Raw genomic sequence first — 26,289 nt, forward strand, 5'->3', positions numbered from 1 at the left:
GTTACCTATATGGCCCACACAAACTAGCAGTCTCTTGTTGGGAAAAGCTAATTAAAAAGCATATGATAAAAGGCTGTCTTTAGTGGCTTAGGAACAGGCAGACCTTTAGAGGTTTAAATGTTATAAAGTGTATATTAATATAACAATGTTGGTTGTGCACAGCTGGGGAATGGGTAGTAAAGGTATTATCTATCTTTTTAAACAATGTTAATTTTGGTGTTGACTGTACCTTTTAAATGCTCTATTGTCATATGTTAGCATGTCTGGAGCATAAGTTTACTCTAGTCTACAAACCTCCAGCAATACTCCTTAGCTTTGTTTCTGTGTGCACTTATTTCATGAGTGATCATCTCAGAGAGAACCTGATGAGATCATGTGTTCAGTAAAGTCATAGTTTTCATGTATGTGTAGTCAGGGATGGAAACTTGCAAGAGTGGACCAGTAACTTCTTCCCTTGACTGGTAAGCTGTGGTGATGTATTTCCACCCTGTACATACTGTGTGTCAGCAACTATGAAATGCAGTGCAGACAACAGTCTAACAAAATGAATGTTTTTACAGCTTTACAAACTATCATTTTTTTGTACAATTTGTAGGATTCTGAAATCCGCAGCATTCCACATATACTCCCCTTAAACCCCTTGAGTATGTTTGTCTGGTTTCCTTTGCTATGGCAAATCAATTACCTATTGCAAAAGAGCTTTTGCACTACTCTAAGCAGTTGCTCGTTAGCATGTTACCCTGGAGAGTATATTAAATTCAATTGCAAGCTTATACCCAATATACTTTATCTTTCACTAATAATAAAGTACCTGTGACGTTCCGCCAGTGCAACAGTAAGCCACATGCTTGAGTTTACTGTCCTTTTCAGAGGATGAAAGCACTATTCACCCTGTTGCATTTAAGTTCCATTTTACATTGACCATTATACACACACCAATAAACCAGAGACATAGCAGGAAAACTGGTTTACCCATAATGAAAATGACACATTTTGCCCACCGAATGAGTTTGCATCAAATAGCCTTCACAACACAAAAATAAAAATCACATTGTTCAGCTGCTCCTGCCATTGACACCTCACAAACATACTTAACATCCATGACATTATAGATTTCAATGAGGGATGTGATTACTTTACTTTACAAGGTTTGTTAATTGAATCTGCCACCTCACAAGACTCTAACTAAATCCCAGCATATAGGATATAGGCCGAAATCCATCTTTTACCCTACTAAGGAGAGAGGCCCCTTTTTGGAGGCCTTTCACCATAGGGTGGAAGAGGACCTGATCAAATTGACCAGATATCACAAAAAGCAACCAAATAATTTGTCCATGGAACAATTACAAGCCCTTGACAGCCTGAAAGCAAGAGATACAATTGTCATGAGGCAGGCTGACAAGGGTGGGAGTATTGTTGTCATGGACAAATCACACTATATCCTAGAAGCAGAACGTCAAATTAATGATCCTGAAGTGTATACAAGCTTACATAAAGATCCCACTACAGACTTTAAGCATAGGTTAGTTGCTTTGTTGGACGATGGGCTGGAGTTAGGGATTCTAGATCAGGAAACTTTTGATTTTCTAAATGTACAACTACCAGTCATCCCTATTTTTCATCACCTCCCCAAGGTTCATAAATCCTTGGAGGAGGTGAGGGGAAGACCAATAGTGTCAGGTATTGGTTCTTTATTTGAGAACCTGTCCGGCTGGGTCGAATCCCTACTCCAGCCCATAGTCTATTTACTACCATCCTATCTCAAGGACACCACACATCTCCTTTGTAGTCTAGACAAAATTATGTGGGACAAAGATTGCACATGGTTGACCGTGGATGTGGTCAGCCTGTATTCTACCATCCCCCATGAATTTGAGTTGGAGGCAATCAGGTTCTCTTTAGATATGTACACTAACTATGATGAGAATCTTAAAAGTTTTGTGGTCAGGGTCATCAAATTTCTCCTGCATCACAATTATTTTAAGTTTGGAGATGGGTTCTATCTCCAAAGATGTGGGACTGCCATGGGGGCTAAATTTGCCCCCGCCTATGCCAACCTTTTTATGGGCTGGTGGGAGCGGTCCCACGTCTTTGGGGAACAGAACCCATTTAGATCCAAAATCAAGACATACAAGAGATTCATAGATGATCTCTTGTTTGTGTGGACAGGTGGAGATGATGAGATGGCAGAATTTATCCATTATCTTAATGATAACAAGGTCAATCTTAAGTTTACGGCTGAATCAGGGAAGGAACAGATCCCATACTTAGATGTAATACTTAAAGGCTCAGTTTTCACAGGTAAAGTGGTTACAAGCCTTTATAGGAAGCCCATCTCTTCAAATACTATGCTTCATGCAAAGTCTTCACACCCAAAGCACACTGGCTTTGGTGTAGCCAAAGGCCAGTTTATCAGACTAAAGCGTAATTGCACTTTAGAGTCAGATTTTTTGCATGAGGGAGAAGTGTTGAGGAATCAACTATTAGAAAGGGGATATTCCAGGAAGACAGTTAATAGGGCCTTTTTAGAGGTTAAAAGACTTGACAGAGACGCTCTTTTACAAAGCCCAGGGAGAATTGATAGATTCAAATCTCAGGAGGAAAGACCCTGTTTTGTGACTACTTTCAGCCCACAGTTTGATGAAATCTGTAAAATAGTTAATAAGCACCTACCAATTGTAACAGGAGAGGACAGCCTTAAGCACTATGTGTCAAGAGGGTGTAGTTTTATTTCCAAAAGGGGTACCACACTAGGCAACATTTTATCTCCCTCCATGATACAAAATAAAAGAACAAGAATAAGTAGTTGGTTAACTTCTAAAGGTCACTATAAGTGCCATTTCTCACAATGTATAGCCTGTAGCCACATGAGACCCACCAAACAATTTCAATCATATGTGACTCAAAGAGTCTTTGATTTAAGTGAATGTACCAATTGTCGCACTAAGTTTGTAACCTACCTTGCAGAGTGTTCCCAGTGCAAATTACAGTACGTGGGGTGTACCTCAAGAGAGGCACGCTCACGTATTAGGGAACACCTTAATAATATAGAGCAGGGAGTAGATTGTTCAGACCTTGTGCGCCATTTCATACTGATGCATGATAAGAATGTTACCACCTTTAACTGGTGTGTTATTGAACGCATACAAAATGGTCCCAGGGGTGGGGATAAAACAGCCAAAATGTTTTATAGGGAAGCCTTCTGGATATTTCTTCTCAGAACCAGAAGACCACAAGGTTTTAATATTAGTGGAGACATAATAAATTTCTGGAAAAAAATATGATTTATGGAGCTCTTATAGTTGTTTAAAATGCACAATTGTTTATCTAACTATCCCCTAATAGTTGTAATATTGGTTATAAGATGTATAGATATGTTAAAATAAGCAACATGTAGCTATGATGATAAACATCTAGATATAATTTCCAATATGCACATAAATTTGTGGAATATGAGTATTAGGTGAGATATAACAAATGTAAAAGCTGAATACAACCAATGAGTTAAATGCACAATTTGAACCTAGCTTCTCTATTGTATACATAACAAATAATCAGACAAGCCTGTTTGAAATAGTTAACTAAGCCACAGTGTTTTTTTAATTAAGAGTAATTGCAGTGACTATATATGAAGTGTAAGGTCACTGATTGGGCATCTACGATTAAGGCATACTAGCCGAAACGCGTCAGATGCATGGCTGACAGCACTGCCGGTGTGCAGTTTTAACTTCTGTACAAGTTGTTCCTATGAAGGTTAAATAAAGTTTTTTCTTACCTTAAATTGAGGCTCGCTGGCTTTTCTTCAAGTTCTGGATATTAATTTGTGAGGAGTCAATGTCAGGAAATTTGACATTTTTACATAAAAGTGCAAACCTATATCATATATATAGTAATAGTGTGTGCCACTTTGGAATGCGAAAAAAACTAAAACATATATAAAAACAATAAACAAAAAACATAAAAATAATAGCAAAGTGATAGTGCTCACAAAGTGTTAAAAAAGTACAAATAGGCTAATTGAAGAACAGTCCAAGAACCTTGAACGGTAAAACCTTAAGCGATATTGCAGGTGCTAGTACAGTCTCTGGTAGGATGGTAGAATAATGCACTTGGCTGCTGGTCTTGATACTGAGTGATCAATCAGTGTATCTAAAGAGTGGACAAAGAAAGACAGCGCCTCATAGTGCAGATAAACTTCAGCAAATGGTGTCACACATGGACAAACAAGTGGAAATATACTCACAGGAGTACTGGCACTCTTGTATAAAGAAGTGCGAATGTGAAGGCTGACATTCAACAGCAGTCAGTACGCTGGAACACGGATCCTCCAAAATGTAAAGGGTGCAGCCGTGGACTCTCCTCCGAAGTGCACACAAAATCTTCAATGCCGGCCCCGTCTATAATAAACAGGTGTACTGTGCACTTTCCCCTTGGTATCTGGAGTAAGCAGAAAATGTCCGCAAATTTGGAGACAGCTTGTGTGACCAAAAACTCCCCCAAAGGGATGTAGGGAGACTGATAGATAAAAGCCGTGACCAAATATAGAATTAAAACAATGTTTAATTTAGTTAATCTAACTTGAGGAAACGGCCAGGAGCTTGCGGCCGAGAAACGCGTTTTAAGCTTGTTTTAATAAAACAAACATTGTTTTAATACTGACTGCTTTTGAATGTCAGCCTGCACATTCACACTTCTTTATACAAGAGTGCCAGTACTCCTGTGAGTATATTTCCACTTGTTTGTCCATGTGTGACACCATTTGCTGAAGTTTATCTGCACTATGAGGCGCTGTCTTTCTTTGTCCACCAATTTTTACATAAATAATTAAAACCTCAAATCCCACCAATAATACTACATGAAATTAAACTTATGGACATAGTTTGTGAGGTGACATGAGATGTAGTTGGATTTTGTTTTCTCCATTGGCAATGACACACGTCTGCATTATTTAATTTACTTTAGATAAGCAGGTACAACCAAACTCCTAGCGTCACTTTGTCCTTACATGTAAATAAATTGCTTATGTCCAAAGGGGGGGAAGCTTTAATCTGGAATGCTATGTGTTTTTTTTTGCAGGATTCCAATCAGCAGAGAAAACAGATAGAAGAGCGATATGCTCAGTATCGGGAGATTGTGGGATCCCTACAGCAGCAGCTAGAAGATTCCAAGCGCAGGATCCAGGAATATCGGGTAATAGTCTTGTCTTATTTGTTTTTTATTTGCTACCCATGAGCCATATGCTTTTTCTCAGCTCCAGATATATTTTTGTGTATTGTAGTATGTTTTTATTCTAACACACAATCAACAGCAACACTGTCAAAAAATCTTTACTGTCCAAGATAGGCTAAATAGGTTACTAATAGCAGGAGAAATGTGTGCATGTCCTTCATGTTTGTGGAATCAACAAGTCAAAGGTTTGTTGGTACAGTGTAAAACTTTTTAGTAATGTAAAACCAGTAATTCAAACCAGTATGGGTATGATTCCTTAAGATTCAGGGGCTTGATCATTCCAAGGCCAGGCCTTCTCTCTTAGGGCCTGATGATCAGAAAATAGCCGGCATGGAGAGAAAGCACACAAAATCGTTGGGATCTTTTTTCAGCATTAGATTACAATGTATGTGTCTCTCCTTCATATCCAAACCCTGCATGGCTAGATAAACCACTGTTAAGCTAACATTTGCCATTCTAAAACTCTTTGTGGCTCCTTGCAGTGCAGATGAGACTTCTTAGGTAATCTCACCAGAGCAGAGAGCTTTAGATCAGGCCCTTAGAAACAGGAGTTTGACTCTCCACAACCACAGGACCTGATTTGGTCACTTGCAGCTCTGCCACCTGCCATGACGAAATCACTCATATGCCACCTCTGCATAGAAGTCAAAATTAGAAGACTATCCATTACTCCCAGCAGATCAGGAGTACTACATTCCCACCTTCCATTGTGGTATGTCAAGACAGTATGAGAACCCACTCATCACCTGTACTTCTGCATAACAGCTTGAGGTCACTCAACACCTTTTCTTTCATGTAATTGGCAAGCGTCCATAAGCTAGTGATGTATTGGATATACAATCCTACCAGGAGGGGCAAAGTTTCCCAAACCTCAAAATGCCTATAAATACACCTCCCACCCCACCCACAACTCGGTTTTACAAACTTTGCCTCCTATGGAGGCGGTGTAGTAAGTTTGTGCTTGATTTTTTTGTTTTTCTTCTATGATAAGCGCTTCTAAGCATTCTGAAGCCCAATTCCTCTCAGAGTACAGTGTTTGTCAGAGGGATGTGAAGAGAGTATCGCCTATTGGTTTTTATGGTTTCTCTCGCGGAAAATCTTTTCAAGGGTTCTCTGTTATCGGTCGTAGGGATTCATCTCCTACCTCCCTTTTCAGATCGACGATATACTCTTATACCATTACCTCTGCTGATAGTTTTCAGAACTTGTTTGGCTATATGCTATATGTGGATGGGTGTCTTTCGGGAAGTATGTATCATTATTTAAGACACTCTCAGCTATGGTTGGCGCTTTATGTATTTATATAAAGTTCTAAATATATGTATTTACTTATATTTGCCATGAGTCAGGTCTATGTATATTTCCCTTTGCAGTCTAGTAGTTTCAGTATGGGAATCATGTTTTAGGAAGTTATTTTTTTAATATTTCTTACCTGGGGTTTAGTCTTTTTTCCAATTTGACTTGTTTCTTTAAAATTTTGCGGGCAAATTTAGGCTCGCGAGGGCGCAAAATACTGTTATTTATTGCGTCATTCTTGGCGCAAGAATTTTTTGGTGCGAATTTGCGTCTATGATGACGCAAGTTCGTAATTTCCTGCGTCTTAGTTGATGCCAGGTTGTGCGTCTATGTTGACACGAGTTGTGTCATTTCCGGATGTTTGTTGTGTCGTGCGTCATATTTGGCGCCAAAAAAAAAATAAAAATGTTGGGTTTTATTTTACCCCACTTCCTATATGCTCCTTGCCTTCTTTATGCTCAGAGGGCTATGCTATTTGCTTTTTTTTTGCCTATTTTTAGTATTTGCATTTTTTCCCATTCCTGAAACTGCTATATGAGGAAATAAGATATTTTTTTGTTTAAATGTTATTTTTTCTTTTACATTTTACAAGATGTCTTAATCTGATCCTGTCTCAGAAGCTGCTGTAATCTCCTGTAAAATCCTGTTTATGATATCCAATATAATTGATGGTTAGGTGATCAAACTTGGTGGGCAGCTCCTCTTATACCAAACAAAGCAACAAACGATCTGTGAATAAGAATTACAAAAAAGAGAGGGCACCTTAGTTCTACCAAACCTAAGTGTATCTGTTGTAAGATAGCTGAGATTATATCTCCGGCAGTAGTATGTAACAGTTGTCATGATAAGCTTTTACATGCAGAAAATGTTTATATTAGTACTAGTACAGTATCTGTTGTTCCTTTAACATCTAATATACATGATATCCCTGTTGATATGAAAAATTATATTGCTGATGCGATACAGAAGGCTATGTCTGTTATTCCACCTTCTAATAAACATAAAAGGTCTTTTAAAACTTCTCATGATACTGATGAATTTTGTAATGACCGACAACATACTGATATATCCACTTCTGATCAAGATCTATCTGACTCAGAAGATCCTGCTTCAGACATTGATAAATCAACTTATCTTTTTAAGATTGAGTATATTCGTTCTTTGTTGAAAGAAGTATTTGATTACTTTAGATATTGAAGAGTCTGGTCCTCTTGTTAACAAATCCAGTAAACGTTTCAATTCTGTTTATAAACCTCCTGTGAGAACTCCTGAGGTTTTTCTTGTTCCTCATGCTATTTCTGATGCGATTGCTAAGGAATGGTCTGAGCCTGGTACTTCTTTTGTTCCTTCTTCTAGGTTACAACGGTTGTACCCTTTGCGAGTGGCTAAGTTAGAGTTTTGGTGAAAAGTCCCTAAGGTTGATGGGGCTATTTCTACTCTTGCCAAGGGTACTACTATTCCTATGGAAGATAGTACTTATTTTAAGGATCCTTTAGATAGGAAAATTGAATCTTATCTTAGGAAATCTTATTTACATTCTGGCTATATTCTCAGGCCTGCCATTTCTATAGCTGATGATGCGGCTGCATCGACTTTTTGGTTGGATAGCTTAGCACAACGGGAAAAAGATTCTGATTTGGCTAGCATTATTCGTTTGCTTCAATATGCTAATCATTTGCTCTGTGATGCTATTTTTGATATCATTAAGATTGATGTTAAAAATATGTCTTTGGCTATTTTAGCTAGAAGAGCTTTATGGCTCAAGTCATGGAATGCTGACATGGTATCTAAATCTAGGTTACTATCTCTATTATTCAAGGGTAACAATTTGTTTGGTTGTCAGTTGGATTTTTTTTATTTCCATTATTACTGGGGGGAAGGGAGTGTTTTTGCCCCAGGATAAAAAAATCTAAGGGTAAAACTAGAGCTTCTAATCAGTTTCGTTCTTTTCGTCAGAATAGACAGCAGAAAACCACTCCTTCCCCAATGGACTCTGGCTCCAATTGGAAGCCATCTTTCAGTTGGAATAAATCCAAGCCTTTTAAGAAACCAAAGCTACCCCCCAAAACTGCATGAAGGTGCGGCCCTCAATCCAGTTCTACTGGTGGGGGGAAGATTGAAATTATTTCAAGACGTTTGGGCAGGTTCCATTCAGAATCATTGGAGTCAGAATATTGTCTCTCAAGGGTATCGGATAGGTTTCTCAATAAGACCTGTGAGAAGGTTTTTTCTCTCACGTTACAATAAATCCTGTGAAAGCTCAGGCCTTTCTGAAATGTATTTCAAATCTGGAGCTTTCAGGGGTAATTGTACCAGTTCCACTTCTGGAACAGGGTTTGGGTTTTTATTCAAATCTATTCATTGTCCCGAATAAGGAAAATGTATTCAGACAAGTTCTGGATCTGAAATTTTTGAATCGCTTTGTAAGGGTCCCAACTTTCAAGATGGTGACTATAAGGACTATTCTGCCTTTTGTTCAGCAAGGTCATTATATGTCCACAATAGACTTAAAGGATGCATATCTTCACATTCCGATTCATCCAGACCACTATTGGTTTCTGAGATTCTCTTTTCTAGACAAGCATTACCAATTTGTCGCTCTTCCATTTGGCCTAGCTACAGCTCCAAGAATCTTTTCCAAGGTTCTAGGTGCCCTTCTATCTGTAATCAGAGAGCAGGGTATTGCAGTGTTTCCTTATTTGGACAATATCTTGGTACTAGCTCAATCTTTTCATTTAGCAGAATCTCACACGAATCAACTTGTGTTGTTTCTTCAAAGACATGGTTGGAGGATCAATTTACCAAAGAGTTTCTTGATTCCTCAGACAAGGGTCACCTTTTTAGGTTTCCAGATAGATTCAGTGTCCATGACTCTGTCTCTAACAGACAAGAGACAAATACAATTGGTTTCAGCATGTCAAAACCTTCAGTCTCGATCATTCCCTTCAGTGGCTATGTGCATGGAAGTTTTTGGTCTCATGACTGCAGCATCGGACGCAATCCCCTTTGCTCATTTTCATATGAGACCTCTACAGCTTTGCATGCTGAATCAATGGTGCAGGGATTATACTCGGATATCACAATTATTCTTAAGTCCCAACACTCGACTCTCTCTGACTTGGTGTTTAAACCATCACCTTATTGTTCAATGGGCCTCCTTTTTTCATCCTTTCTGGTCTGTGATTTCAACAGATGCAAGTCTCACAGGTTGGGGAGCTGTCTGGGGGTCTCTGACAGTGCAAGGGGTTTGGAAAGCTCAAGAGGCGAGGTTACCAATCAATGTTTATAACTCCTTGCTATTTTCAGGGCTCTTCAGGCTTGGCCTCTACTAAAGAGAGAATCATTAATTTTTTTCAGACAGACAATATCACAACTGTGTCATATGTCAATCATCAGGGTGGGACTCGCAGTCCTTTAGCGATGAAAGAAGTATATTGAATACTTTCTTAGGCAGAATTCATCTCCTGTCTAATTTCTGCAATACATATCCCGGGTGTAGACAGCAGTGTTAATTTTGACGGCAAATTTCAATTTAGTCTTAGTTTTAGTCTTTTGATTAAAATGCCATTTTAGTTTTAGTCGTATTTTAGTCATCTGAATTGTTTTAGTTTTAGTCTAGTTTTAGTCGACTGAATTCTCAGTAGATTTTAGTCGACTAAATCCCAGTAGATTTTAGTCAACTAAAATCTAAGGGGTTTAGTTAAAGGGACAGTAAACCTTAAAAATAATGTTATATAATTCTGCACAACATTATTTAGGTGCTATAGCCATAAAAGCATTTTTTACCGTTTAATTTGCTAAAATACGGCGCTTTTACAGACCCGCTCTCTGCTGAGCGGGTCTGTTATTTTTAGTCAGCGCATCGGGCCAGCTGTATAGTCACAGCCCGGCCCGACCGCGCCATAAGACTAAGTGCAGCTCGCTCCTAAAAATAACAGACCCGCTCAGCAGAGAGCAGAGAGCGGGTCTGTAAAAGCGCTGTATTTTAGCAAATTAAACGGTAAAAAATGCTTTTATGGCTATAGCACCTAAATAATGTTATATAATTCTGCACTATGTGCAGAATTATATAACATTTTTAAGGTTTACTGTCTCTTTAAAGTGAAATGCGTTATTTAAGCATTTCTCTATTATTTGCAAACTGATTACATACTCCAGGAGTAAACATAATACCTGTTAATATTTATGGTATTAAGGTTTAAACATGCAATATAGACACAGATTTAGCCGTTGTGATATGTAACATCTTTATTAAACTTACAATTAAATAAAACCAAGTTTCATAAAAAAACAGAAGTGCAACTTTAAAATATAAAAAAAAAAAACTGTAAACTGTATTGGCTGTATTGAACATATTACCCAATATAAAACCTTTAACAGTTCTCTGTTAATAATTAAAACAAGTATCAAGTAACTCAACACAACAAAAAGTTTCTGTAGATAGCACAGGCACAGCATAACTTAACCCCATACTTGTGGGTTATGCTTATTTCTATAGGAAGAATCAATTGATTGTTCACAGATTCGAAAAAGTTTTGGCAACGATATTAGCACTGCTCTAGAACTTCCAAACTCATTATATACTCCTGGAGTAAAGGTTTATTAACCTGTTTTTATTTATGGTATTAAGGTTTGAACATGCAATACAGATTTAACTGTTGTGGTATATAACATGTCTTTATTTATCTTAAAATTTAATAAAATTAAGTTTCGTAAATTTTACAAAAGAGCCGTAATTAGATATGGATTGATTATAACAACTTGCATAAAATGTTTTTGTCAGCAAATTTTGATTTAGTTTTAGTCATAGTCTTTTGACTAAAATGTCATTTTGATTTAGTTTTAGTCATAGTCTTTTTACTAAAATATCATTTTAGTTTTAGTCGTATTTTAGTCATCAGAATTTCTTTCGTTTTATAGTCATTTTAGTCTAGTTTTAGTCGACGAAATTAACACTGGTAGACAGTTGGGAAGTGGATTATCTCAGCCGTCAGACTTTACATCCAGGGATGTGGTCTCTCCATCCAGGTGTCTTTCAGAAATAGATCTGATGGCGTCCCATCTAAACAAGAAACTTCCCAGGTATCTTTCCAGGTCCAGGGATCCTCAGGCTCCAGATGGTGGATGCGTTAGCAGTTCCTTGGTCTTACCAACCTGCTTACAGCTTTCAGCCTCTAGTTCTTCTTCCAAGGGTGATCTCCAAGATCATAATGGAACAATCGCATGTGTTTCTGATAGCACCAGCATGGCCTCACAGATTTTGGTTTGCGGATCTTGTCCGGATGTCCAGTTGCCAACCTTGGCCACTTCCTTTAAGACCAGACCTTCTGTCTCAAGGGCCATTTTTCCATCAGGATCTCAAATTGCTAAATTTGAAGGTATGGAAATTGAATGCTTAGTGCTTAGTCATAGAGGTTTCTCTGACTCAGTGATTAATACATTGCTACAGGCTAGTAAGTCTGTTTCAAGGAAGATTTATTATCGGGTTTGGAAAACCTATATTTCATGGTGTTCTTCTCATAAATTCTCTTGGCATTCTTTTAGAATTCCTAGAATTTTACAGTTTCTTCAGGATGGTTTGGATAAAGGTTTGTCTGCAAGTACTTTGAAGGGACAAATCTCTGCTCTTTCTGTTTTATTTCATAGAAAGATTGCTAATCTTCCTGACATTCACTGTTTTGTTCAGGCTTTGGTTCGTATCAAGCCTGTTATTAAGTCAATTTCTCCTCCTTAGAGTCTTAATTTGGTTTTAAGGGCTTTGCAGGCTCCTCCGTTTGAGCCTATGCATTCTCTGGATATTAGACTACTTTCTTGGAAAGTATTGTTCCTTTTGGCTATCTCTTCAGCTAGAAGAGTTTCTGAATTATCTGCTCTCTCTTGGGAGTCTCCTTTTCTGATTTTCCATCAGAATAAGGCTGTTTTGCAGACTTCATTTAAATTTCTTCCTAAGGTTGTGAATTCTAAAAACATTAGTAGGGATATTGTTTTTCCTTCCTTGTGTCCTAATCCTAAGCATACTCTTGAAAGATCTTTACATTCTTTGGATGTTTTAAGAGCTTTGAAATATTATGTTGAAGCTACTAAATATTTTAGGAAGACTTCTAGTCTATTTGTTGTTTTTTCTGGTCCTAGGAAAGGTCAGAAAGCCTTTTCCATTTCTTTGGCATCTTGGTTAAAGCTTTTGATTCACAAGGCTTATTTGGAGGCGGGGCAGTTTCCGCCTCAGAGAATTACAGCTCATTCTACTAGATCAGTCGCCACTTCTTGGGCTTTTAAGAATGAAGCTTCGGTTGATCAGATTTGCAAAGCATCAACTTGGTCTTCTTTGCATACATTTACCTAATTTTACCATGTTTATGTATCTGCTTCTTCTGAAGCAGTCTTTGGTATAAAAGTTCTTCAGGCAGCTGTCTCAGTTTGATTCTTCTGCTTATTATTTGTTATTTTATTTTTTTAAATTTATGTGAAATTTATGAGAGAGACTTATTTTTTTGTGAGTATTTAATTTTTTTCAGCGGAAATAGCAGTTTTTATTTTATCCCTCCCTCTCTAGTGACTCTTCTATGGTCTCCCACATTTTGGGTATTTCTAGCCCATACGTCACTAGCTCATGGACTCTTGCAAATTACTTTAAAGAAAACATAATTTATGTAAGAACTTACCTTATAAATTCATTTCTTTCATATTGGCAAGAGTCCATGAGGCCCACCCTTTTTATGGTGGTTATGATTTTTGTATAAAAGCTCAATTATATTTCAAGTTCCTCTTTTTGTATGCTTTTTTACTCCTTATTTTATCACCTCACTACTTGGCTATTCGTTAAACTGAGTTGTGGGTGTGGTGGGAGGTGTATTAATAGGCATTTTGAGGTTTGGAAAACTTTGCCCCTCCTGGTAGGATTGTATATCCCTTACGTCACTAGCTCATGGACTCTTGGAAATATGAAAGAAATTAATTTATCAGGTACGTTCTTACATAAATTATGTTTTTCTTTCTTGTAATACAGCCCGTTCTCACTTATCTCTCAAGATGCAAGAGCACACTTACCACCTCAAACTTAAACACCACATAAGAGCAAGAGCCCACTAACTAGATTACTCTTACCTAATATGCTAGAACCCAGTCACCACCATAACCTTACCCAACAAGACCAAGCAAGAGCCCACTCACCACCTTACCCTTACTCAATATGCTAGAACCCACTTACCACTATAACCTTACCCAAGCAAGAGCCCACTCACCACCTTACCCTTACTTAATATGCTAGAACCCGCTTACCACCATAACCTTACCCAAGCAAGAGCCCACTCACCACTTCACCCATCAAGCCAGAAGGAAACCACTCAATGTCTATACCTTTTTTTTAAACTAAAGTCTTCCGACAAACAATTGCAGCATCTTGCTCTCTACCTCTCCTGAGAAGACTGGACATAAGTTTGCAAACCTCTAACTCTTCTTAGAAGCCAATGCAAGAATACACTCACCACTTTCTTTCAGTAAACTGGTTATACAGCCCACTCACCATTTCTATCCCCCCCAATGAAAGAACCCACTCACCATTCTTCCTTTCCCATAAAGCTAGTACAGGAACAACCAGTCTGCCAACAAACCATGCAGGTCTCCCCAGTCATTCTACTCAGGATCCCCTTTTTTGTTTGCACAGTTCCTTTTCCTTGTGAACCAGTTGGACATTCATAAGTTCACCACGTGAACAGGCAGTGTCATCCTGAAGTTCTGTTTTATGTTATCCTCTATTTTGTATTTAATAGGCAAAACATTTTATTAGGGAAATAAAATACAAACATAGGATGTGACTGTAGACAAATACCAGTAGACCACCCACCCTGCTCACATTTTAAAGCTTCTATAAAGTGTCAGAGTTCATTTGCTGCTGTATTGGGCACATCCTGTATTGTGCTACACACAGATAACAGTCTCTGCTAGTTTGCTACATGCAGCTATCTTTGAATTCACAGAATTCTCAGCACAGGTCCCTTTTATATTCAAAACAATTTCTTCCAGAATCCCCATGTGTTTGTTTCAGCTAAGAGAGTAATTTAACTTGTCGTTAAAAAAAAACACACACCTGTGCCTCATATGCCTTGTGTAGTTGTGTGCACAGAGCTTAGCTTACAATCCAGCAGTTCTGCTCCTGGCTGCTAATAACACAAGTCATGTTCCAGCGTGACAAGAGAACTCCGCTGTTTCACAGATTCTTTTGAAGGTCCTGGGGGGTAAAGATGTTTTGATCTATTTAACCCTTTATCCACCTGATGAGGCTGTTCTGGTGTGTCAGCCTGTGCTGGGAAGCTCTTCTTATGTGAGATCTATCTGTTGCGGCACAGATGCGCCAAGGAAAAGGGTCAGTAATTCTAACAAGAGATGACAGCTGTTTCTGTGAAGAGTAGGACAGAAAGGTGGTATAGAAGTCTATATTGCAAAAATGTAGCATAGATACAGGGTAACTATTTCACTTCCAAAGCATCCGGTATAACTTCTGTGATGCGTGATTCTCATTAGGAAGGTTTCCAGGAAAGCAACTATTAATTTCTCTGGGAAGGGAGAGATCTCCCAAACTGGGTGTAAATGTTACAGAGTAATAAATCAGATGAAATTTTATATTTTTATAATTTTATACTGTTATCTTCTTGGTGGCCAAATAGATTTATAAATAAATACATTGATGTGTTTTGAGTTGCTGGATTTCATCAGTCAGTTACCATTATTGATAAGAATAGTATTAATTTTACTTTTCTTTTTGTCCCCTTTCAGGAAGAAAAAACAAAAGCAGACGCCCACAGTGTTCGTTTAACAGCTCTTTCTACATCACTAAGAGGGAACAGCTTTTTGTCCAGCTCTCTGCGCTCTGATTGCAGCTGTAGGTGTTCAGTAAATCTGCTCTGATAAGTATTGGTCTAGCAAATGGTTAAAGGCCATGTCATTTTAATAGTTTTAGCTTTAGTGAGGCAGTGTGGTTAGGAGAGAGCCACATTGTCACTAAGGTATAGAGGGTGAGGTAGTTTGGTTAGGAGAGAGTCACATGATCACTGAGGTATAGATGGTGAGGCAGTGTGGTAAGAAGAGAATCACATGATCACTAAGGTATAGAGAGTGAGGCAGTGTGGTTAGGAGAGAGTTACATGATCACTGAGGTATAGAGGGTGAGGTAGTGTGGTTAGGAGAGAGTCACATGATCACTGAGGTATAGAGGGTGAGGTAGAGTGGTTAGAAGAGAGTCACATGATCACTGAGGTATAGAGGGTGAGGTAGAGTGGTTAGGAGAGAGGCACATGATCACTGAGGTATAGAGGGTTAGGCAGTGTGGTTAGGAGAGAGTCACATGATCTCTAAGGTATAGAGGGTGAGGCAGTATGGTAAGAAGAGTATCACATGATCACTAAGGTATAGAGAGTGAGGCAGTGTGGTTAGGAGAGAGTTACATGATCACTGAGGTATAGAGGGTGAGGTAGTGTGGTTAGGAGAGAGTCACATGATCACTGAGGTATAGAGGGTTAGGCAGTGTGGTTAGGAGAGAGTCACATGATCTCTAAGGTATAGAGGGTGAGGTAGAGTGGTTAGAAGAGAGTCACGTGATCACTAAGGTATAGATGGTGAAGCAGTGTGGTTAGAAGAGAGTCACATGATCACTAAGGTATAGAGGGTGAGGTTCTGTGGCTAGGAGAGAGTCACATGATCACTGAGGTATAGAGGGTGAGGTAGAGTGGTTAGAAGAGAGTCACGTGATCACTAAGGTATAGATAGTGAGGTAGTGTGGTTAGGAGAGGCACATGGTCACTAAGGTATAGAGGGTGAGGCAGTATGGTTAGGAGAGAGGCACATGGTCACTAAGGTATAGAGGGTGAGGTAGTGTGGTTAGAAGAGAATCACATGGACACTAAGGTATAGAGGGTGATGTAGTGTGGTTAGCAGAGAGTCACATGATTACTAAGGTATAGAGGGTGAGGTAGTGGGGTTAAGAGAGAGGCACATGGTCACTAAGGTATAGAGGGTGAGGTAGTGTGGTTAGGAGAGAGTCACATGGTCACTAAGGTATAGAGGGTGAGGTAGAGTGGTTAGAAGAGAGTCACATGATCACTAAGGTATAGAGGGTGAGGTAGTGTGGTTAGAAGAGAATCACATGGACACTAAGGTATAGAGGGTGATGTAGTGTGGTTAGCAGAGAGTCACATGATTACTAAGGTATAGAGGGTGAGGTAGTGGGGTTAGGAGAGAGGCACATGGTCACTAAGGTATAGAGGGTGAGGTAGTGTGGTTAGGAGAGAGTCACATGATCACTAAGGTATAGAGGGTGAGGTAGAGTGGTTAGAAGAGAGTCACATGATCACTAAGGTATAGAGGGTGAGTTAGTGTGGTTAGGAGAGAGGCATATGGTCACTAAGGTATAGAGGGTGAGGTAGTGTGGTTAGGAGAGAGTCACATGATCACTAAGGTATAGAGGGTGAGGTAGAGTGGTTAGAAGAGAGTCACATGATCACTAAGGTATAGAGGGTGAGGCAATGTGGTTAGGAGAGAGGCACATTGTCACTAAGGTATAGAGGGTTAGTTAGTGTGGTTAGGAGAGAGTCACATGATCACTGAGGTATAGAGGGTGAGGCAGTGTGGTTAGAAGAGAATCACATGATCACCGAGGTAAAGAGGGTGAGGCAGCGTGGTTAGGAGAGAGGCACATGGTCACTAAGGTAGAGAGGGTGAGGCAGTGTGGTTAGGAGAGAGTCACATGATCACTGAAGTATAGAGAGTGAGGCAGTGTGGTTAGGAGAGAGTTACATGATCACTGAGGTATAGAGGGTGAGGTAGTGTGGTTAGGAGAGAGTCACATGATCACTGAGGTATAGAGGGTGAGGTAGAGTGGTTAGAAGAGAGTCACATGATCACTGAGGTATAGAGGGTGAGGCAGTGTGGTTAGGAGAGAGGCACATGGTCACTAAGGTATAGAGGTTGAGGTAGAGTGGTTAGAAGAGAGTCACATGATCACTAAGGTATAGAGGGTGAGGCAGTGTGGTTAGGAGAGAGTCACATGATCACTGAGGTATACAGGGTGAGGTAGAGTGGTTAGAAGAGAGTCACATGATCACTAAGATATAGATGGTGAGGTTGTGTAGTTAGGAGAGAGTCACATGATCACTGAGGTATAGAGGGTGAGGTAGTGTGGTTAAGAGAGAGGCACATGGTCACTAAGGTATAGAGGGTCAGGTTGTGTGGTTAGGAGAGAGTCACATGATCACTAAGGTATAGTGGGTGAGGTAGTGTGGTTAGAAGAGAGTCACGTGATCACTAAGGTATAGAGGGTGAGGTAGAGTGGTTAGAAGAGTCACATGATCACTAAGGTATAGATGGTGAGGTAGTGTGGTTAGGAGAGAGGCACATGGTCACTAAGGTATAGAGGGTGAGGTAGTGTGGTTAGAAGAGAATCACATGATCACTAAGGTATAGAGAGTGAGGCAGTGTAGTTAGGAGAGAGTTACATGGTCACTAAGGTATAGAGGGTGAGTTAGTGTGGTTAGAAGAGAATCACATGATTACTAAGGTATAGATGGTGAGGTAGTGTGGTTAGGAGAGAGGCACATGGTCACTAAGGTATAGAGGGTGAGGCAGTGTGGTTAGGAGAGAGTTACATGGTCACTAAAGTATAGAGGGTGAAGTAGTGTGGTTAGGAGAGAGTCACGTGATCACTAAGGTATAGATGGTGAGGTAGTGTGGATAGGAGAGAGGCACATTGTCACTAAGGTATAGAGGGTGAGGTAGTGTGGTTAGAAGAGAATCACATGATCACTAAGGTATAGAGGGTGAGGTAGTGTGGTTAGGAGAGAGTCACGTGATCACTAAGGTATAGAGGGTGAGGTAGAGTGGTTAGAAGAGAGTCACGTGATCACTAAGGTATTGATGGTGAGGTAGTGTGGTTAGGAGATAGGCACATGGTCACTAAGGTATAGAGGGTGAGGTAGTGTGGTTAGGAGAGAGTCATATGATCACTGAGGTATAGAGGGTGAGGTAGAGTGGTTAGAAGAGAGTCACATGATCACTAAGGTATTGATGGTGAGGTAATGTTAGGAGAGAGGCACATGGTCACTAAGGTATAGAGGGTGAGGTAGTGTGGTTAGGAGAGAGGCACATGATCGCTGAGTGGTTAGAAGAGAGTCACGTGATCACTAAGGTATTGATGGTGAGGTAATGTTAGGAGAGAGGCACATGGTCACTAAGGTATAGAGGGTGAGGTAGTGTGGTTAGGAGAGAGGCACATGGTCACTGAGGTATAGAGGGTTAGGCAGTGTGCTTAGGAGTGAGGCACTTGGTCACTGAGGTATAGAGGGTTAGGCAGTGTGCTTAGGAGTGAAGCACTTGGTCACTGATGTATAGAGGGTTAGGCAGTGTGCTTAGGAGTGAGGCACTTGGTCACTGAGGTATAGAGGGTGAGGTAGTGTAGTTAGAAGAGTCACATGATCACTGAGCTATAGAGGGTTAGGCAGTGTGGTTAGAAGAGTCACATGATCACTGAGGTATAGAGGGTTAGGCAATGTGCTTAGGAGTGAGGCACTTGTCACTGAGGTATAGAGAGTGTTTACAAGTTTGTTAGTATTAACATTCCCTGATTCATGGACTCCCTATTATCCGCTTAGGTCCTGCAGCACCTCTGAAGAAGGGACGTTCTCTGCAGTTTGATGGCCTTGAAGAAAGCACATTTAGTGTCTCACTGAATGGATCCGTATCCTGAAAATAATCCTGTAAAGCCGACTCACAATACTCTGGAATTCAGAGATACATTCTTCACTGCGGCCTTTGGGAGTTAAGACCTCCAGTTCTTTCAAAGAACATTAGAGTTGGCAGGTTCTGGAGCCCTGAAGTCATGAACTGCAATAATTGTTTGCTTTGTACTAAAAATACCTGTGCACATTATTAATGCTATTAATTATTTTATATATGTATAAAAAACTCTCAAATTAATTTTAAAGAAAACATGTTTTTATATTATGTTTAAAACTTCAAATATTCTATAAAATATTATTTAACAAAACACCAAAGACTTGCCATTTTTATTCTTTCTCCATAATGGTACATTGTACTTTAATCCATTGGTCCATGTTTTTGTCAGGGTGCCAGGAATCAGACTGAGACGAGAAGTGCAAAAATAATCACACCTTTATTAATAGCAAAAAATAATAAAATGTCCACAAGTCAAATAACAAGCCAGGAGTCAAAACCAGAGCTGGTAGTCAGACGAGCCGAGTCAGGAGCCAAAGCGAATAGTCAGACGAGCCGGAAACAGGAACAAGGAGAACAGCAGAGTCAGGAACAAGCCAGGGATCAGGAACCAGGAAGGACGTCAGGCAGCCAGGTAATACACAGGAACCCTCACAAACAGGTCTCAGACCACGCAAAGGCAAAGCATACTGAACAGAGGCCCTTTAAATAATAAATGATGACATCACAATTCTGAGACTGCATCCTGTCTCACATGGATGATGCACAACAGTCTGACCATAAAAGGAAGTGCAGGAAGTGAGCAGCATCCCCCACAATGCACCAAGTCAGGAAGAGAGGTGAGTAAAATGGCTGCCAGCAGCAAATGGCAAACACAACAGGGAAAAACCCTGACAGTACCCTCCCCTCAACGACGCCTCCCCCGCAGGAGGACAAAAGGCTTATTGGGGAAACGGGCATGGAAGGCACGGAGGAGGGCGGGAGCATGAACATCAGAGGAAGGAAACCCAAGAACGCTCCTCCGGACCGTAGCCCCTCCAGTGAACTATATACTGTACACGGCCCCTGGACATGCGAGAGTCAATAATGCTGCTGACCTCATACTCCTCATGGTTGTCAACAAAGATAGGACGGCGACGAGGCAACACAGTTGTAAACCGATTACAAACCAATGGTTTCAAGAGGGAGACATGAAAAACATTGGAGATGCGCATAGCAGGAGGAAGGTCAAGAGCGTAGGCCACAGGATTAACCCGTCGGAGTATTCGAAAAGGACCAACATAACGGGGAGCCAATTTATTGGAAGGCACACGAAGGTTCAAGTTGCGGGAGGACAGCCAAACTCTCTCACCAACCTGGTAGGAAGGTGCGGGCAGACGCCTACGATCAGCCTGGAACTTTTGGCGCTGCATAGATGAAGGCAATCCTGAATCTGCACCCACGTGGAACGGAGTTGCCGGAGATGCTCCTCCAATGCCGGAATACCCTGAGACATGAATGAATCGGGCAACAAGGATGGTTGAAACCCATAATTCGCCATGAACGGGGATAACTTGGAGGAAGCATTAATAGCACTATTACGAACAAACTCTGCCCAAGGTAACAGTTCAGACCAATTATTGTGGTGATCTGAGACATAGCAACGGAGGAACTGTTCCAGAGCTTGATTAGACCGTTCCGCAGCCCCATTGGATTGAGGGTGATATGCAGAGGAGAAGGAAAGCTGGATCCCCATTTGAGCACAAAAGGAACGCCAAAATCTGGAGACAAACTGGCTACCCCGGTCCGACACTATCTCCTTGGGTAACCCATGTAAACGGAAGACCTCCCGGGCAAAAATTGAAGCGAGCTCCTGAGCGGTAGGCAGCTTCATCAAGGGAATGCAATGTGACATTTTAGAAAAACGGTCAACCACCATAAGGATAACAGTATTGCCATTGGAAACAGGGAGCTCGACAATGAAGTCCATGGAAAGATGTGTCCAAGGATGCTCACCATTAGCAATAGGTTGAAGAAGACCCACAGGAAGATGTCGAGGAATCTTATTCTGTGCATAAACTGAGCAGGAGGCAACATACGCAGCAACATCAGAACGAAGACCTGGCCACCAGAATTGTCGAGTGACAGACCAAATCATTTGGTTCTTGCCAGGGTGACCTTGCCTGGGTGATAGTGGTAAGTGTGCAAAAGTTTAGTTCGAAGATTCTCAGGAACAAAACACTTACCACTAGGTTTCTCAGGTGGTGCATTGGTTTGTGCAGCCAGGATCTCCTCCCCCAAGGGAGAAGTCAAATTAGTACATATGGTAGCCAAAATATGGTCAGGAGGTATAACAGGAGTAGGTACAGAGTCCTCCTTGGACAGAGGCGAAAATTGTTGAGAGAGGGCATCAGCCCTAACATTCTTACTACCAGGCAGGTAGGAGACCACATAATTAAATAGAGACAAAAATAGCGCCCATCTGGCCTGTCGGGGCGACAAACGTTTTGCTTCAGATAGATAAGTTAAATTCTTGTGGTCAGTGAGAATGAGCACTGGCACGCTAGTACCCTCGAGAAGATGCCTCCATTCCTTGAGTGCCAAAATTATGGCCAATAATTCCCTGTCGCCAATTTCATAATTGCACTCCGCTGGAGACAATTTCTTAGAGAAGAAACCACACGGATTCAAGGAACCGTCAGGTGTTGGACGTTGAGACAAGAGGGCACCTACTCCAGTCTCAGACGCATCGACCTCAAGAACGAAAGGCAGGACAGGGTTAGGATGAGCCAGAACTGGAGCGGCAGCAAAGGCAGTCTTAAGACAATCAAAGGCCTCAATGGCAGTTTGTGACCAATGGAGTGGATCATTCTCTTTACGGGTCATGTCTGTGATAGGTTTGACCAAGGAAGAAAAGTTTTTAATAAACTTTCTATAGTAATTGGCGAACCCCAAAAAACGTTGAATAGACCGAAGACCAACTGGGCGAGGCCACTGCAGAACTGCAGATAACTTGTCAGGATCCATGGAGAACCCTGCAACGGAGATAACATAACCTAGGAAGGTTACTTGAATCTGATGGAACTCACATTTCTCAAGTTTACAAAACAGGCCGTTCTCACGTAGTCTCTGAAGAACCCGTGTAACATCAGAACGATGAGCCGCAAGTGTGGGTGAGTGTATGAGGATGTCGTCTAAGTACACCACAACACACTGTTGCAACATATCTCGTAGGACATCATTAATAAATTCCTGAAAAACAGCAGGAGCATTACATAGGCCAAAGGGCATTACAATATACTCATAATGCCCGCTCCTGGTGTTAAATGCTGTTTTCTATTCGTGACCCTCCTTAATCCTAACGAGATTGTACGCTCCTCTCAAATCAAGTTTAGTAAAGACCGTAGCTCCCTTGAGGCGGTCAAAGAGTTCCGTAATGAGCGGAATAGGGTAAGCATTCTTAATGGTAAGACGATTAAGACCCCTATAATCGATACATGGTCTTAACTCGCCACCCTTTTTCTTCACAAAGAAGAAGCCAGCCCCTGCAGGAGAGCAGGATTTGCGGATGATCCCCTGCGACAGAGCATCAGCAACATACTCCTCCATAGCACAATTCTCTGCAACAGACAGAGGGTACACCCGGCCCCGAGGAGGAATGGCTCCGGGTTGCAGGTCTATGGCACAATCGTAAGACCGGTGAGGAGGCAACGTACCGGCATGCACCTTGTCAAACACGTCTCAGAACTCTTGGTACTCCTCTGGCAATTGAGATACCGAAGAAGTGCACAAGACTTTAACTGGTTTCCGAAGACAAGTGGAAATACATTGCGGGGACCACAACAAAATTTCGGACCTGCGCCAGTCGAGACTGGGATTGTGCTTTTGGAGCCAGGGATAACCCAGAACAACTGGAAAATGCGGAGAGTTTATCACCTGGAACTGGAGGGTTTCAAAATGGAGAGCCCCAACAGCCATGGACAACGGAGCAGTTTCGTGAGTAACGAGTTTGGGCTGAAGGGGCCTGCCATCAATGGCCTCAATAGCAAGCGGAACGGACCTAGGCAAAACGGGAATGGAGTGCTTTGATACAAAAGCACTGTCAATGAAATAGCCAGCAACACCAGAGTCAACAAGAGCCTGAGTGACTATGGAGGAGTCCACCCAGGAAAGGACAACCGTGACCAAAGGTTTCTCCTTAAGTGGTTCCGGGGACAAGGATAAACCACCCAAGGTCTGCCCCCGACAGGACCTCAGGTGTGAGCGTTTCCCGGCCATGTAGGACAAGACTTCAAAAGGTGGCCCTGTAACCCATAATAGAGGCAGAGCCCCTCCCTCCTCCTAAAGGCCCTCTCCGCCGCGGAGAGACGCGTGAATCCCAACTGCATCGGCTCAGCAGTACCTGGTGACTCGGGACCAGGAGGCATGGGAGGAGAGGGAGGCATGGGTGGGAACGAACACGTAGGAGACAACGGAACAGGAGGCTTCCGCAAGTGCTCCTTGAAAGAGGGCCTCTCTCTGAGTCTGATGTCAATTAGGATCAAAAAAGACACCAATGCCTCGAGATCCTCTGGTAAATCTCAGGCAGCAACTTCGTCTTTAATCGCATCAGAGAGCCCATGAAAGAAGGCGGCAACAAGGGCTTCATTGTTCCAACCTACCTCTGCGGCAAGCGTACGGAACTCAATAGCATACAGAGCAACAGATCTTGTACCTTCCTGAATGGACATGAGTCGTTTAGAAGCAGAGGAGGAGCGAGCCGGAACATCAAATACCCTTCGAAAGGAGGCCACAAATTCAGGGTAATTTGAAATCACAGGTTTATTAGTCTCCCACAAGGGATTAGCCCAGGCAAGAGCTGTGTCAGAGAGTAACGAGATGAGAAATCCCACCTTAGCTCTGTCAGAGGGAAACGCCTGAGGTAACATCTCAAAGTAAATGCCCACCTGGTTCAAAAACCCTCTGCACTGAATAGGATCGCCTCCATATCGCTGAGGTAGAGGTGCAGAACCGGACATGCTCCTGGTAGGCAAAGGTGCAGCAGTGGAAACAGAAGAAGCCATAACATGCGGGACACTTTGGTCCAAATGTGCAGTGTGAGTCAGCACGGTTTGCAGGGCTAGTGCAAATTGATCCAAGCGGTGATCCTGTACATCCATCCTGGAAATGATGGCAGGTAAAGGTGGATAATTAGCAGCATCAGGATTCATGGCCTTTGCGTAATGTCAGGGTGCCAGGATATAATAGCAAAAAATAATAAAATGTCCACAAGTCAAATAACAAGCCAGGAGTCAAAACCAGAGCTGGTAGTCAGACGAGCCGAGTCAGGAGCCAAAGCGAATAGTCAGACGAGCCGGAATCAGGAACAAGGAGAACAGCAGAGTCAGGAACAAGCCAGGGATCAGGAACCAGGAAGGACGTCAGGCAGCCAGGTAATACACAGGAACCCTCACAAACAGGTCTCAGACCACGCAAAGGCAAAGCATACTGAACAGAGGCCCTTTAAATAATAAATGATGACATCACAATTCTGAGACTGCATCCTGTCTCACATGGATGATGCACAACAGTCTGGCCATAAAAGGAAGTGCAGGAAGTGAGCAGCATCCCCCACAATGCACCAAGTCAGGAAGAGAGGTGAGTAAAATGGCTGCCAGCAGCACATGGCAAACACATCAGGGAAAAAACCCTGACAGTTTTCCTCTCTCACTAAATAGATGTGCTTCAAAGTAAATGATGTCACCTTGTAGTCTTGGCTTATCAAAGCAACCACATAAACCTATTAACATCAGTAATCACTTTTAGAATTTAGAAGTTATACTAGCTTGAAGCACAATGCTCCTAATGACATAAAGATTTAAATGATTGGACTAAGTTGAAGCTGAAAGCATTTAAGTTAGAGGGGGTAGCAGGTTCGGGAGAAATGTGAGGAAGCCTTATTTTTTTTTTTAACAGATTGGTTGATTCATGGAAAAAACTTCCAATAAAGGTCCAGATTATGGGTGGAGCGCTAACGTTTGCACGCAAGCGTTAAGGGGTTTATTACAGTTGAAAGTAAACACTATCGCTTGAGCACAATTCAAGTTAACACTCGTCGGGTTTGCGTGTCCTCATAGCTGTGGTTAACTGTTTTGTGAAACAAAAAAGTGTCACAAAACACACAAAATATACACTGAAAAGTACGGTTACACTCATAATTACACAATCTAATAAAATTATTTTAAAAAGAAAATTTATGCTTACCTGATAAATTTATTTCTTTTTTGACACGATGAGTCCACGGATCATCTTAATTACTAATGGGATATTCACCTCCTGGTCAGCAGGAGGAGGCAAAGAGCACCACAGCAAAGCTGTTAAATAGCTCCTCCCTTCCCTCCCACTCCAGTCATTCAACCGAAGTTAAGGATAGAAAGGAAAAACCAAGGCGCAGAGGTGTCTGAAGTTTATAATAACCAACAACCTGTCTTTCAAAAACAGGGCGGGCCATGGACTCATAGTGTCAAAAAATAAATACATTTATCAGGTAAGCATACATTTTCTTTTTAATGACACGATGAGTCCACGGATCATCTTAATTACTAATGGGATTCAATACCCAAGCTAGAGTACACAGATGATACACATATTACACCTATTCCTCCACCCTCTTCTAGATACAGTATGTTCCTAAAATAAAAATAAATGGAATAACTTATCCTATATGCTCTAGCCCACAGCTCTAGTACCTAAGCATGCTAAAAATTACTAGACTAAGAACTGACAAAGTTTAAGATAAATCAGAACAAGCCCGTGTATTGATCTAATTGTAGAATATAGACTAATGGACACCCTATTTTTTGTTGTCCATAAAGTCTTATTTAAATAAATATTTATCAACGTAGATAATACATAGGTTTTGTACACATAGGTTATGTATATAGAGTTTCAATGTGAAATATTGTTTGTTTTTAAGCCATTATGCTGTAACTATACTGACGGCTTTTTCTATTGACGATCAGCAACTGGAGCGATAAATCAGTATTTCTAATTAGAAAGTTAAAAGAAAGTTCTTATACATCTTAG

The 26,289-nt window shown here is 41.1% G+C and overlaps 1 protein-coding gene across 1 annotated transcript in view; it reads left to right on the forward strand.

Moving 5' to 3' along the window:
* CEP128 (centrosomal protein 128) overlaps positions 1-19,558 on the forward strand; it is a 667,652-nt gene extending 648,094 nt beyond the window's left edge. Inside the window, exons 24-26 of the mRNA XM_053697350.1 lie at positions 5,077-5,190; positions 15,298-15,403; positions 19,164-19,558. Coding sequence (XP_053553325.1) covers positions 5,077-5,190; positions 15,298-15,403; positions 19,164-19,258 — 315 coding nt within the window. The 3' untranslated portion in view covers positions 19,259-19,558. The remainder of the gene's footprint in view (positions 1-5,076; positions 5,191-15,297; positions 15,404-19,163) is intronic.
* Positions 19,559-26,289: the final 6,731 nt, after the last annotated feature.

This window comes from Bombina bombina, chromosome 1, assembly GCF_027579735.1.
Source record: "Bombina bombina isolate aBomBom1 chromosome 1, aBomBom1.pri, whole genome shotgun sequence".
Lineage (NCBI taxonomy): Eukaryota > Metazoa > Chordata > Amphibia > Anura > Bombinatoridae > Bombina > Bombina bombina.